General features: G+C 39.8%; 1 protein-coding gene across 1 annotated transcript; it reads left to right on the top strand.

Annotated features, from left to right (window-relative positions):
* The first annotated feature begins 251 nt into the window (after positions 1–251).
* On the top strand, positions 252–11,476 carry elmod3 (ELMO/CED-12 domain containing 3). The gene is made up of 13 exons (XM_044197185.1): positions 252–384; positions 1,624–2,439; positions 3,289–3,360; positions 3,464–3,538; positions 3,626–3,695; positions 3,972–4,034; positions 4,150–4,238; positions 4,753–4,876; positions 5,003–5,125; positions 5,491–5,621; positions 5,936–6,012; positions 6,136–6,263; positions 7,256–11,476. Exons 2-13 carry the CDS (start codon positions 2,338–2,340, stop codon positions 7,504–7,506), a joined length of 1,305 nt encoding a protein of 434 aa, XP_044053120.1. The 5' UTR covers positions 252–384; positions 1,624–2,337; the 3' UTR covers positions 7,507–11,476.
* Positions 11,477–14,959: the final 3,483 nt, after the last annotated feature.

The raw sequence follows: 14,959 nt of genomic DNA, 5'->3' as shown, positions 1-14,959 counted from the left end.
TTTGGAAGGGTTAAGTTAAATCTTTATATCATAGTGCTTTTTCATAATTATTATATTCATAATTTGGTTCAGAGAAAATGTGAGACTTTTCACAGTATTTTGAACAAAGAAGAGTATCTGTGCTGATAGGAGGTATAGATAGAAAAGGAGGTCACAGGCTCCCTGCTCTAGGAGCCTACAATATCTGTGTAAGAAAGAGAGAGAGAGAGAGAGAGAGAGAGAGAGAGAGAGAGAGAGAGAGAGAGAGAGAGAGAGAGCAATGACGTAATGAAGCTAGAAGTCCTTACAGGAAACCACAATTCCCAGGATGCACTTGAAATTACCGTGGCCACTGGACGGGGGAAGGGAAGCTGAGATTGGAGGGAGAAACAGTCAGAAACTGAGGTACTTTTGAAATGCTTCATATCGCATAATATAGTCGGACAGGCCACCACACGCAATGTTTTGTAGCGGTTTTAATATACCGTAATGACAAAAACAAATTAGTCCGTTCGGTGCTGTCGGATTTAGGCACAGACTCCATCCCCGTTACAGTTCAATAGAGCTACAGCTAGCCCGTTAGTTAGCCTGACAGCAGGTTTTTGTGTTAGCTAGGGCTCAACTACTTAATTTCACTTGACATAAATCGTTTAGCTATTTTGCCGCAAATTTTGGCTGGTTTGCATGCAATACATGCAGGCGTTGCATTCTCGGTGTGAGAAGAAGCTGTAGCTGCGTCTTTGTGCCTGCGGGGTTGCTAGCTGACATATTGCTAGCTTGTTGGTTGCTACAGATAATGTTGGCTAGGTGACGTTAGGCTGTTACTGTAGCTGTCAAAACTGTAGACCACTGTCATCTAACAAAGATGGGCTTATACGATAAATGCTGTGATTTTGTCATGACAGTGTGCTTGTACTCTGCAGTGCTTGACTTTGACATTCTAGTGTAATGCATTTATAGGCGTTTTTATCTTGCTGTGATTCAGACAGTGGTGGAGGAAGTGTTTAGATCCTTGAGTAAAAGTAGCAATACCACACTAAAAATACTCCATTATATGTAAGAGTCATGCATTGAAAATGTTATTTAAGTGAAACTACCAAAGTATAAAAAATAAAAGTACTCAGTGCAGGAAAAAAACTACCCTTGTGAGTCTTATACCATTGTATTATTCAATTATAATTAATGTTTAATTAGCATTGTTGGAGCTAATATTTACATACTGTTGGGTAGTTTAATCTATAACAATGCATTACCGGTACCGGTAAGCTCATTAGATATTATGTATGTAAAATCTTAATTTTTAAAGTACCTAGTAAAGCTGTCAAATAAATGTGGTGGAGTAAAAAGTGAATTGTAGTATAAAGTAGCATCGCTCAAATAAAGTACAACTACCTCAAATTTGTATTTAAGAACAGCACTTTCCAAAAAAAAACATAAAAAGACAATAATACAAGGGACAGAATTTTGCAGCAATGCAGCTAATAGTTGTATTTTTTTTAAAAATCAATTTTGACATTAAACCCATATTTTGCCCCCCTTTTTTATGTTATATGCATCATCATCTAAGTAATATTTAATTTGTGTTTTTGCTCATTGACAGACGTTTATTAACTTTGTGTAGTTTAATCATTCTTTTTGTTTTAGTTTTCAGATATTGTGTACATATGACAGCCCATCCTCAGGACTCTGGCCACACAAGAACTTTATCCATGACCCATATCTCACTGGACACCTGCACTTCTTACTTTGGATGTGTGCTGCTGTTTCATGTGAGGCTGAAGACATAACACAGCTTTGGTGCAAGTAAATTAAACTGCAGCTGTACAGGTGCGTACTGGATTTGTCTTCAGTGCCAAAGTAATGAAGTGTCTCGGACGGGGAGAGCCAAGCCCTGAAAAGCAATGTCATTATCCAGCTTCTGTGTACCTCTGATGGGGCTGAGGAGTGAACCCGCTGGCCAAGCAGATCTGTGCAGGAGAGGAAGGAGGCAGGTTTCCAGGAAACTTGTCTGCTGATGGATAGCCATTTCCTCCTGTCAGCTCTTGTAGATTGATACCTGCTCATTCCCCTCAGTGTACACACTCAAGGTTAGACTCTGGAGTAGCTAATAAAACCAGGCTGCCATCAAAACCACACAATCATCGCTATTACGCAGAAAAAGAGAATATGATGTGCTCAACATGGATTTCTTCTGCCAGTGACAGTTTGATGAAATCACACTGGTGACTGTGGACATTGAGTTCTCTATGTATGTGAGGAGAAAAGGAGAAAAGCATAGATACAGTCAGCAGTCACTACAGATATACACTACAGAAACCATGGTGGTCCTTGAATCAGCTCCTCAGCCCATCTCAGTACATGACTACAGAAGCCTTTAGGGGCCAGGATCAGGAACATACTCGCCAGCCAACACACTCATATGCAATGGAAGAAGACATTGATGTCACATGCCACACTGAGGTAATATTATTTCACTATTGGTCTTAAAGTTTTAACCGTTTAATCTCATTCCAGTGTTTGGGTTTATTTAACTTAACACCATTAAAACAGAAAGCGATACCCGCTGTGTTGGTCAACAAAATGAAAGTGGGTGCTGTCTTACCCCTGTTGCCATATTGTTGTAGTCACCCTCAGGGATAAATGTTACCTTCCTGTTCCACACTGTTGTATAATGTTAAACAATGAAGAGCTCATTTGTATAAGCAGGTCTGTCACGTGTGTTTAACTTAAGGCTTAAGGACAACAGTTCTCCCTCTGCTTTAGCTGTAATCTTGGTTCTAGCTTGCTTTGCATGTTGCCATGGTGGCAGCTGACAGGGCATTTCCCTTATCCCCAGCTTGGTTTTCTAGCCGTAACATTACTTATTGCTCCCTGACCTCCATCCTTGTGTATTGCTTTTTTTGTAAACAGTTAGATAAGTATGTCCTGTGCCTTGCTGGATGCATCATAACAGGGCAGGGACAGTTTTCCTCAAAGGAAGTGCACCCTTAAATTACCTAATTCTTAATACATACATCGACCAACACAGGAAGCACTGTAGTAAGACAGAAGAAGCGAAGCGTTTGCAAGTATGCAACTTCTGAGACATTAGAATGAAATTAGAATTCTGAGATTTTATTTGGCTTGTTGTACTTAGTATTTTTCACAAGTTAGTTTTAGGTCTCAGGGATGCCAGAACTACCAAAAACAGAATATAATGATGCATGCAATGATAATGAATTGCCTGTCTTAAAAGCAGTGAAAGCTGCACTATTTTTACATTGTGTACATGTCTGAAGCATCTGCTCTCTGTTGCTGCCCTCCTGTTAGGGCCTGAATGGTTTGTCCCGTGAATGTAAACCATTAGAGGATATCACCAATGGACACTCCAACCTTAAGCCTGTGAGTAGAGCTAAAAATCACTTGTCATTGATCCATTGTAATTTGTTTTTCCTTGCAAGTCTTTTATTTAGAAATTGCCTGTTTTAAACTTTTTTCTTCTCAGGTCATGAACGGACTGATAATTAGTCATAATGTCAAAGACCACACCAACAGCAGCGCACCACTCAGATCCCTGCCGGTAATTTAATTTCCTTCTTAGTATCTCACTTAAACCAACATGGCCCTCCTTGAATGTAAGGTAATCCATTATTTGGTAATTGTCCAGATTTCAGCACTGAAGCAGAATGGACTTCTGCAGACCCTGGCAGCCGGAGGGGACCAGCCTAAGCCTGCAGGTAACATGCATACTCTCACACAACCTCACTTTTTTTTTTCTCACATCCTCTTCCCACAGGAATTTCTGAGTGTATCCTAGATACCAGGGAGCCGTTGCAGGTAAAACCTCCATAAGGAGTGCAGGTTGCCTGCTTGGAGGAAGCACGGGGTCTCAGTGCCCTCTTGACTGGTGCGGTGCTTCTGGTGAAGTTTGTGTGTGTGAGAGTGTGTGACACAGTTTGGTGTATTAGTTTGTTTTCTTACTTTTATTTTTTAAATTATCTTCTTATCTACAGAGGAAAATGTGGAGTTAGAAAAGGCCAGAGAGGAGTGGGAGGCACTGGAGAACGTCCAACCAGGTCAGATGCATCTTGCTGTTTCACCTGTTTGCATCATGATGACGATGACTTTGCTGAATTTTTTTGTCTGTAAGTTGCTGTTCTAAAAGAATAATGTTTTTGTAATATCCCCCAGCTCTCACTGAGGACTCAAACCCGACCCCACTCATCTCCTTCAATGAAGCCCTGCAGTACTTCCAGACCACAGACCTCGGGGACTTGCTGGTAAGGAATGTTTAAATTCTCAAATAAAAGCTGATATCTCAGTAATGGCCAACTCTCAAATAATAGCAGGGGGAGCAGTTTATTGGAGCAAATAAAGGTTAGTCCCAAATAAAGGCTGGAAAACAAATCTACCTGCACTATAATGGCTCATATGGTAAATTCATGATAATGTACATTTCCACAGCATTACCAGTGAAACATCATTGTCATGCTATACCTACACTTGGAGTTTGATGATTTCACAGCAAAAGCTTCCCAGGGATGGGAAGTGAACTGCTGGAAGCATTTTATTGTGAAACAGATGCAGGAAGTTGAGTTTGCAATAACAGCAGACACCAGCAAAAGCAAATTAACACAGCAAAGAAGAGCAAACAATAGAATTTTGACATAAAGGCACAGGTCTCAAATCAAGACTTTTATTATTCTATTATCATTATTATTATTATTTTAATACAAATTTTATTGGTAGCTCTAACTGTAATTTTAAAGCGCTATTGTATTTCTCCATCTGTAGAAGAACATCCAGCCAACCATTCGCAGGACAGGTCTGGCCGCGATCACACACTTCCTCTTCGGACCTCCACGGCTGCACAGGGAACTCCTGGAGGAGCGGGATCTGGTCTTTGCCATCGCACAGTGTGAGTGTGTATTAGCTGGGCCTGTTTGTGTAATCATCCTGCCAGATGTAAAAGTCATGAGTGTTTCTAATAATCCACTGATTTTCACTGTTACTTATTTGTGTGTGTGTGTTTTTTTTTCTATAGGCCATGTGGACAACAGCCAAACAGTCCACATGCGTGTCCTCCAGACCATTTATAAGAGGCTGATTGGCAGCAGGCTGGACTGTCCTCGCTATGGGACGCACTGGGAAAACATCGGCTTTCAGGGTAAGATACCTTTACACTCCTTCGCTATAATACAATGGTATAGGTCTGTGGATGTTCAGATTAAATTCATCTTCCTAGTGAACTACTGCTCTTTAATTTCACAATGTAATGGTTTTTAATTGTTAAGAAATGTTAAGGTTCATTAGCAAAGGTCAATGAAATACATGTTATTTTTTACAGTATTAAATGTTTCTCTAAATAAATGCATTAATTAATTGAAATAAATGGTTCTGAGGCCTCTCTCTTTGAAAGAGTAATGCTTTAAGTGTTTTAGAAAAGAAAAGCTGCATCCAAAATTATTGACAGTATTCACACCAAACAAGGAAACAGTATGACTCTGTGTTGGTTTGTTTTCTGTACTGCAGGTACAGACCCAGCCACTGACCTTCGTGGCACTGGTTTCCTGGGACTGATGCATACTCTGTACTTTGTGATGGACCCAGAGACCCTACCGTTGGCCAGAGACATCTACAAGTTATCACAACACCCTACACAGGTATCACCAGGTCATAAAAGAGCAAATTTGTGCATGCATGTGTTTTAGTTATTGGAGATATGTTTTATGTTTATGTTCATTTGGACACCAATCCTTCAGAGAGACACTGAAGCCCCTCCACTCCAGGCATGCTGCTTTGTAGCTGACCCTGACCTTTGTCCTCCCTGCAGAGGGAACTAGAGCGAAAAAGAGAATTTCCCCTCAGGGATCAATAAAGTCGGCTACAAGACGAGTATATTTCAGGACTTGCTCTTGTAGCCTTTGTAAGTATTCCTTTTGGAGCTAAATTTCCTTGTGTATTTTCTCTGGTTTAGAACTTTCCATTCAGTGTGATGTCAATCAACATGACCCGCATCGCTCTGCAAGTACTCAGAGAGGAAGCCTTGTCCAAGTGAGTCTCTGGTCCTCAGTTCTTGTTTTACTGCATCTTCTGTGGTATGTATGTGGCTTGTTGTCTATTTGTCACACAGTATCTCTTCACACCAATACTCCTCTCTGTCTTCGGCCATACCAGAGAGTGCAATCGTCGTCAGCAAGTGGTTGGTGTGTTGAATGAGTTCTATGTTGCCACGTATCTTCACCTGTACCATTTGTGGAAGACCCAACAGAAGACCATCACTGACTCTGGCTTTGTACTAAAAGGTAAAGAGAAGAGTGTATTGTTTCTACTATTAAGCACTTTGAAATCATGCTTGTTCATTGATTTGTAATGGAAAGATCTATCATTCTGTTGCTCATGCATTGTATTGGGTTAGCTAGGGAGGCTAGCAGATTGAGGCTGCATTAGCTGCTTCTAGCATAACAAACCCAAAACTGTTGGCAGTTGAGTTGCATTGTGGGTAATGTAGGTGACAGGTTTTGACAAAGAAGAAGAATCTGCGGAATGAAAAAGACAATATCTCTATCTGCTGCATTGATTTTATTTATTTTTTTAAATTAGTGGAATATTCTTTTAACTGCACATTTTTGCACTGCTTTTTCTCTTAACCAATTGTACATTTAATCAGGCTGAAAGTTAGATGAAAAGATGTATGCATTAACTCTCATATCTATCCATTAAATATGAAGCTACAGCCAGCAGCCAGTTAGCTTAGCTTAGCACAAAGACTGGAAACGGGGGAAAACAGCTAGCCTGGCTCTGTCTGGTAACAAGGTAATAAAATCTGCCTAAAAATAACAAAAACCATAGTGTAAAAACTACAGGTTCAAGTCACTGCACCCGGCCAAGAAAGAGTCCAGTACATAACTCCTGGTAAAACCACGACCTGTCATTTTTTTACACTTCTGTGTTTGTACGGACTAAACAGATGAGACATAATGTGTTAGTTAATGAGCTTGGAGGTGCTGGTAGTTGAATTTTGTTACCATTTGACAGAGGTAGCCTAGCTGTTAGCTAGCTGTGCTAAGCTAACCGGCTGCTGGCTTTGGCTTCATATTTTATGGAGAGATATGTGTCCATTCTCATTTAACTCTCAGCAAGAAAGCTAATAAGTGTATCTTTCAAAATGTTGAACTCTCCCTTTAAAACATGAGTCACAGGTCTATTCGTTGAACACTCAGATTGCAGAAACACAGTTAAACACAGATTGTCATCCCAGCACGAGTCCCACCATTTGCATTTTCTAACCCTTCAGAAGTTGAGCTGTTTGCCAAAAAGAACCCCAAGCAGATGCTGCGCCGACTAGAGGTCTTCTTGAAAGAGAGGCGGGCAGGTGGAATCCCCCGTGGGACCTCGCCAGACCCTCAGGTCCAACAGCCCTCTCCCAGCCTGGGGGAACGAGGGGCCAGAGTCGGGACGGGACAGGGAAGCAAGGGAAAGGAGATGCACTTCACGGGAGTGTGTGATCTACCGCCAGACATGGAGGGAGAGGCCAGACTCATCTAAGCTAGACTGTGTGTGTGTGTGTGTGTGTTTGTGAGAGAGTGTTTCATGTTCTTATATCCTGGTGGGGACTTTAACCTGAATGCACACTAACCCATAGGGACTTGTGTCACTGTGGGGACAAAAATTTAGGTCCCCACGGGTAGAGACTGCTTCTTGAGGGTTAAGACTTGGTTTTAGGGTTCAGGTTACAATTAGTTATGGTTGCGATGGTTAGGGTAAGGGGCTAGGGAAAGCATTATGTCAATGAAACAAACATTTGTGTGTGTGTGTGGGTGTGGGTGTGTGTGTGTGTGTGTGCGCGCGCACATGCATGAGCAATCCTGTTTGTGAGTATATCTATTACAGTAGTGAGTGATGCTTACTCTTAAGAGCTAGAACCCCACCAGACCCTGATCTAGGCCCTGCTTTCTGAACCCATTCAAACACATCCACTCCTTCCAATGATGCTGGGGTGCTGCACTTTGAGAAACTTTAAGTTTGGGGGTCTTTCAGAGTTATATTTGATTTTTTTTATTAATGATTAATTAATAATCATTCAGCTGATGCAGGTCAGAAACACAAAATGTCACAAAAACAATAAGCAAGTGAATGTTTTCACTTTTCTGTGGATTTAGTAGCCAAATCAATAGCTGCCAAATTCTTGTGGTTAAGCTCTACCTGCCTAGAAGTCCAGAACGTACACACTTGTGTCCCAAGGATCTCTCAGTCATGGCATATTAGCATTGCAGAGGGGGGAGCATGGCATGGAGCGGCTTTTCAACAGGCTTGGCATTCTCTCTCACTCCAAGATACAGCTCCATCACACAGCTCATAATGCAAGCTAAGGGCAGCATTGTCAGGCATATTGTTAAACGCTCTGTTAACTTTATGGTGATAAGAGAGAAATGGACCAGTTTCAATCCCTGCTACAGAGCAAAGAGAAGCAGGTTTTCTCTCAGCATGATTGGAGAGCGGCAGATAGAAAACCTGGAAGAGGTTACAGAATTTTTGGAGCGGGGAGCAGAAATTGCTAGTAGATGCTATTCTCAAATATCTCGCACAATACTTTGAATTCAACTTGCTTTGAAGATCTGATCACTTTGCAAACTCTGTTAGAGAGTGAATTAAATATACGTCATGTGAAAGATGTACAAGAATGGACACTCCACTACACTCCAGATAAGTGGAGGTATGTATAGCCAGTTGTTGGTGTACTCATGGTGTCTGTTGCCAGGGGTCTGATAGATTAGGTCCAGAGCTCCCACTTAATATGGGGGAATATATTTTAAATAATTAAAAAAATAACTATTTTAGTCTTTTATGAAGGGACAGCTGTCAGAACTTCATAGTTATGTATAAAAGCACTTCAGAACTTTGTTATTAAACTGATGGCTGAGTGACTGTGAGAAGGATTTTTAACAATTATATTCCACCAGAACATCTGAAAATCTTCTGACTTGTCAACTTTTTGCGGCTAAAGCCAAGGAGACACTTCATAACAGAGTCTGTGTGCTTGGCTTGGTCCCGCCTATAGTCAAAGATCTGGTATGAGTTTTCTCTACATTCCGTTATAAAGCATGTGATTGTAATTTTTTTTTTGACCAGTTCAAAATTTATTCCAGTGTGTGTGTGTGTGTGCGTGTGCGCATGTGCGCATGTATGAAATGACATGAATGAGCTGATATTGATGAAGGGTGCCTCTCCTAGGCGATGTATGGTACAGTATGCAATCCCAGCTCTTACTCAATGATAATAAAAATGATAGTGCTGTGTGACGATAGAAATCGTTCCTAACTTCAGGGTTTGTGCGCTTGTGCAAGCGAATGTTTGTATGGACGTGTGTTATTGTATGTGTGTGTCTTATGACAGGAACTGACTACAGATGGGGTGCTTTCCTCTGCACACAATAAGCCAGCTTTACTAAGTACTTGATCCATCAAGCTGCAAAGACGGTACTTTGGCATTTTAAAAATGGTACATAACATTTCTGAGGACAAGATTTATCCTAAAGGTTCTTTGGTTTGCTTTTTTAAAAACCAGATGTTGGCTCTGGACACAGCTGGTTTCTGCGGCTCTGTGGCCTGGAATGGGTAGAGCTCCTTAGCAAAGCTGGTTCCTGCTTTGTGCTAATGTGAAACCGTCTCCCATCGTTGTAGTCTCAATCTGTAGCATGTTCAGGTAGCACTAGTACTGTAGCATCCTATAGCCTCCTCCTCTTTGTAAAGCTTGTTGATGTCATGTCTCAGTTACAGTCCGTAGTGTCAATGAGTGCGCAAACTGTTCCTACTATAGCACATATATTTCGTATTTGCATTAAGTCTCCTTCAGTAGACACACATTTAGGGGGCGCAGCGTATGTTTTGGAGAGATGTGAGATAGGCTTGACATGTTATTGAGCTCAACCTTGTCTTCTAAGAAGGTAACAGTAAAAATGGTGCCTACATCCAGTGGAACCATGTGGGGTAGAGTGCTGGTTGGTCCTCGCTTCCTTTTTTTATTTTTCTTTCATTTGAGCCACCGTGCCACAGTAGACTTCCTCCATTCATGTAACGCAGTACACAGAGTTGATGTGACTCCTAAAACGCTCCAAGGCCTAATGGATAAATACATAAAAATACACAGGCATGTAAATTTTCAATGTCAACATCTACTCACATAGTTGTACTTTGCCAACTCCGTTCTCCACCATATGACTTCAAATGAGCTGATGTAGTTTAGCCAATTGTTTGCAAGTGTTTCGATTGAACAGGAAATTTTGCACTGTTGTAGATATTTGATAGTATGTGTGACGTATGCAAGAGGAAACAGGCCATCTTCAATAGCCATAATGTTCATTATCGCCCACATCATGAAACAGGCTTCGTGGAGTCCGATTCCCTTCCTTGCTCTAAAAAATTGCACGACGGACATGATCTCACATTTAGTTTTATTACATTTTTAAACTGAGGAGCAGTACAGTGTATGTAAATCAGGAAGTTTGTATATAGAGAATTAATGATTGTAACTGTATGATTGTCTGTAGGGCATTATACTGAAACACATTGCTTACCTCAAGACTTGAGACAAATCTCTCCTTTCTTTCTCCTGATGTTTGGCCTCTGTCAGACTCTATCTTTTTATGTTTTCTTGTACCTAGGCCTTCTCTCATACCAATTGGACATGTTATATAATGTATATTCAACACCTGAAGCACTACGTAATAGCAATCTAACACAAAAGCTGGTCAATGTTATGTGTATTCTATTTAAAGACACATTTATCGACACTATATAGGCCCACACACGCTCTAATGCACATCTGCAGAAAAAAATCCTTTTCAGAACAATCTATAATTGGCTGATGTTTACCATGTTTGAAATAAGCTGGTTTTGTTGTGGCTTCAGTGATAGATAGTACAGTATACTTTTGCTGTGTTTAAATGTTTGATGTCTGGAAAACACTCAGAAACACTTCAGGCTTTACAGCTACAGTCACAAACAGACAGATCAGTATATGATTGTAAAGATATAGGCTTGATTAGCAGTCATAATATGGTGTATGCTTTGACCTTGGTATATATTCAGTATCCAAATAAGGCCTGATTTATCCTCTCATATTACCAAAAGTTATATTTTCAGCAGTTGGAATAGATCATATCCTTATGTGTTGATCATCGTTTGGAATCTCCTCAGTTGTGAAACCAGAACCAAGAGAAAAAGAAAAAAAAAACGGGTTCTTGCAGGATGTCGGATGCTTTGAGAGGTGTGGTGTGAAGTTCTGCTTCCTACAGCAGCACCACGGCAAATACAATCACTTCTCTCAAGATCCTGCGCTTTATATGAAGGTGTTTTACTCTTGCCGTCGTCGTCATGTCCCTCAGAGCATTTTATGACTGTACCTTGATTGTAGAAGCCCTATTTTATACTGAGAGTTATTTCAGAATACAGTATGTGCTGTTGTACATTAAATGTATTGTATGGAGAAAGCTAAATAAATGATGTTTAAAAACGAATGTGTTTTCTCTGTTCTCACTGAACCTGTTATGACTTTGTTTTGAATCTAATGAATAATTGTCCTGGCCTGTGCTGTGTCCCCAATTCCAACAAACACATTTTTCCCAATTAGTATACAATACATCAATGTACCTTCCTGTATTGTACCAGCAGAAAATGATACAAAACTTGTGCAGATGTACATCAATCAAACTGCGACTTTAGAATGTTACTGCCAATTAAACTTCCCAAAGAGAAAGCAAAATGATTTTCCAAAGATTTAGTAACTTAATTATTGTTTTCCAGGATCCCCCTGGAGCTTTCTCACCACCATACACATTTGTAGGACTACAACTAACAATTATTAAAATTATCAATTAATCTGTTGATTATTACTATTTTTTGGATTCTTTAAAAAGTCCAAAAAAGAAAGAAAGAACAAGAACAGAAAAAAGCCATCGAAGGTTCTGGGAGCCCAGTCAGAGAGAGAGAGAGAAGCAGCAAATCTTCACATTTGTGTTTCAACTCTGTTTAACTTGCTTCAGCTGTGAGCAGCTCTTCCCTTTCCTTTGTGCAATGCACTGTGGAGCAATAGTGCACATCAACAGCACACTCAGAAGTCAAGGGTTTTGGATGAATACTGACATTTTTGAGTACTTGATTGTGTAGAATTACTATGTAGTTTGGAATCAGGACATAGCTGTTTTGTAGTGGGCTTTCAGCTTTTCTGTAGCTTTTGGGTAATTCAGCCACTAGAGTGCACACTTTGACAGATCCACAACTAAAAGGCCCAAAACTATAAGAGAATATATTACAGTCTACAGGTTCTACATTATTCACAGGGTGTTTTATGTATTTATATATTTGTCATACTGCAAAATACCCTCATCAAACTCTAGTCTGTTTAGTGGCAGAAGCTAAGGTTTGATTTACATATTACAATACACTTCCAACTATTTGTCAGTGCTTTCGCTTTCAAAGCAGTGTAATTTGAAATTTAAACCTAATCCTTATTTATTCTTCCTTTGGTTGTTTAGTTTTAAGCAAACCTCAGAAGTTCCTCTGGTGCTTCATCATTAGGGCGGAGCACCAATATTGGCAGGCTGCGTAGACACTGTTTAAGGTCTCAGCCACAGTCCAAGGCTTTTCGGTCTGCGCTTCATCTTTCATCAGGGAAACAAATTAGACGTCATTGAAGCACTATTAAAAGTTCTAGTAAAATTGCTTCCCTTGTGTTGCCATAATACAGGGCCACTGCAGTACAATGTTGAAATATTTGCAACCGATCATTGAGAGAGGATTTTGGTCCTGGATCGATAAAGTTGGGATGCCTCCATAGGAATCTTGGTGCTGCATGCTTCTACATCTGTGCTTAATCAGACTCGTGGCTCCAGTCCCACACTGCCAGATGACTTGGCTGTGGTGGACCTGCTGGATCACAGCACACACAGGATGGAAAAATATTTCAGCCAACCTTTTATCACAGTTCCATAAGCCATTTTTCATATCTGCTAATAGTTTACCTGTGCTTGCATTCTTGTATTGCGTTCTTTAACCTGCATGTAGTTTCAGTGGAGGGCAAAGGACAAATGAAAGACACAACTTCAGTTATATCACTCAGGAGCCTATTAAAGAGTTAATAATCTGATACACAGGATATACTGCCGGAGTGTTTAGGGTGCCCACACGTTCAGTGAGAGTGAAGAGAAAAGAGCAGGATGGAGTTTTATATATCTGTTTCCATTCGTACCTAGTGAGCCTGCTGGAATACAGCACTTTTCTCTCACTCTTACTCTCCCCCGCCTTCCCTCCCCCAACTCTCTTCCTCTCTCACTCTGTGCTGTGATGTCATTGTTTCCTGCCCTGTAGATGCTGGCGCTCAGCGCTCAAGGCTGTGTGCACAGACCCTAAACTTAACGTATACTGCTCTGCTGATGTTGACCTATAGGAATTTACAGACACAAATACAAGTGATGTCAGATGCATTAAAACCCATGTAAGTAAAGTGTGCTGGTGTCTGTTGTCTGCATTGCAATTAAACTATGTATAAGTGCTAAGTGTGGCCAGTGTGAGTTGTCCGTTGTAAGTTAATTTAAGGCCTCAAGTGACTGTCCATCTTCTCCTTGGGATTGTCATCCATGGTGTCTTTTCTGACAGCAAAAACATCACACAGGCTTCCTCTGATGAACTGTCTGAACAGTAATCACCATGTGAGTGACATGAAAGGTCGGTACTTTTTATCCTACATTGGTATTTTTTGTATTTAGTTGTAGCCTACACTCCCAGTCTCGTGTACAATGGTGGAAGAAGTATTCAGAATCAGAATCAGAAATACTTTATTGATCCCAGAAGGGAAACCCCTTGTTACAGCAGCTCGCCTTTACGTCAGTGCACACAGGAGAAAGTACTAGCAAAAAATATAATACAATACACTATAAAACACTAGAAAAACAGGTCAGAAAATAAATTAAGTACCATGTGGGTATAAGTATAAGATAAAATAAGTGTTAAGTACCAAGTGGGTTTACCGGTTGATGATGATAATACAGTATAATAATACAATGAATTATTCAGATCCTTTACTTAAGTGTGAGTTGCGGCACCAAGCAGTAAAAACACAAAATTACATGTCAAATTCATCCATTCAAAATTGGATTTAAGTAAATTAATGGAATATTTATCAGCAAAATGTAAATATTAGAAGTAAAAGTATTACTAATATATTCTGTCAGTAGTATTACCAGTGGTGGAATGTGAGTACATTTACTCGAGTACTGTACTGCACACATTTTTGCTACTTTGTACTTCTACTCCAGTACAAGTCAGAGGGAAATATTGTATTTTTTACTCCACTACAAATAATCTATAGTTACTAGTTGCTTTACAAATTAAGATTTAACATACATAAAATATGATCAGTTTAAACAATGTGATATATTGTTACAGGTCAAACTACCTACCATATAAAGAAGTATTAGCTTGATCTTGACCAACTACAACAGTAAAATGCTACTCCCATATACATGCGTAATAATAATAATCCAATAATATATATAAAATATAAACAGTAATAATATATAATAGTACAACACTAACAGAGACCATTTTTCTGCATGGAGTATTTTACTTTTAAGTACACTTTGCTAATAATACTTGTAATGGAGTATTTTCACACTGTGGTTTTGCTACTTTTCCTTTAGTAAAGAATCTGAATACTTCTTCCACCACTGTGTGTTATATTGTTATTACTGAGGCATTAAAGCAAGTGAATAATGTGAAATAATAAATACCACACTGTCTGCTTGCAAATGAAATATTAAACTCAAGCAATAAAATGCACCATTGTTCAGTATCTAATGGCGGCTAATCTTAGCTAATGTAAGCAAGCTACTAAAACTGACATTACTGAGTCAGTTCGCCGACTTTATGAATCTTCTCTTCTTGTGCTACTTTTACACTTTGTTTTAGCATTTACCATTATTTCGTAATTCCCACTTTTGCCA

Source organism: Siniperca chuatsi, linkage group LG5 (genome assembly GCF_020085105.1).
Source record: "Siniperca chuatsi isolate FFG_IHB_CAS linkage group LG5, ASM2008510v1, whole genome shotgun sequence".
Classification (NCBI taxonomy): Eukaryota; Metazoa; Chordata; class Actinopteri; order Centrarchiformes; family Sinipercidae; genus Siniperca; species Siniperca chuatsi.
The sequence above is the reverse complement of the archived record's forward strand: the minus strand, read 5'-3'. Positions and strand labels throughout refer to the sequence as shown.

What these genes read in the sequence shown, in the direction of transcription:
- elmod3 (XM_044197185.1), top strand. Translation starts at nt 2,338, where the DNA reads ATGACTACAGAAGCCTTTAGGGGCCAGGATCAGGAACATACTCGCCAG. An exon ending in GGTCTTTGCCATCGCACAGT is followed by an intron (nt 4,877 to 5,002) that starts GTGAGTGTGTAT and finishes TTTTTTCTATAG; the next exon opens with GCCATGTGGACAACAGCCAA. An exon ending in CTCTGGCTTTGTACTAAAAG is followed by an intron (nt 6,264 to 7,255) that starts GTAAAGAGAAGA and finishes CTAACCCTTCAG; the next exon opens with AAGTTGAGCTGTTTGCCAAA.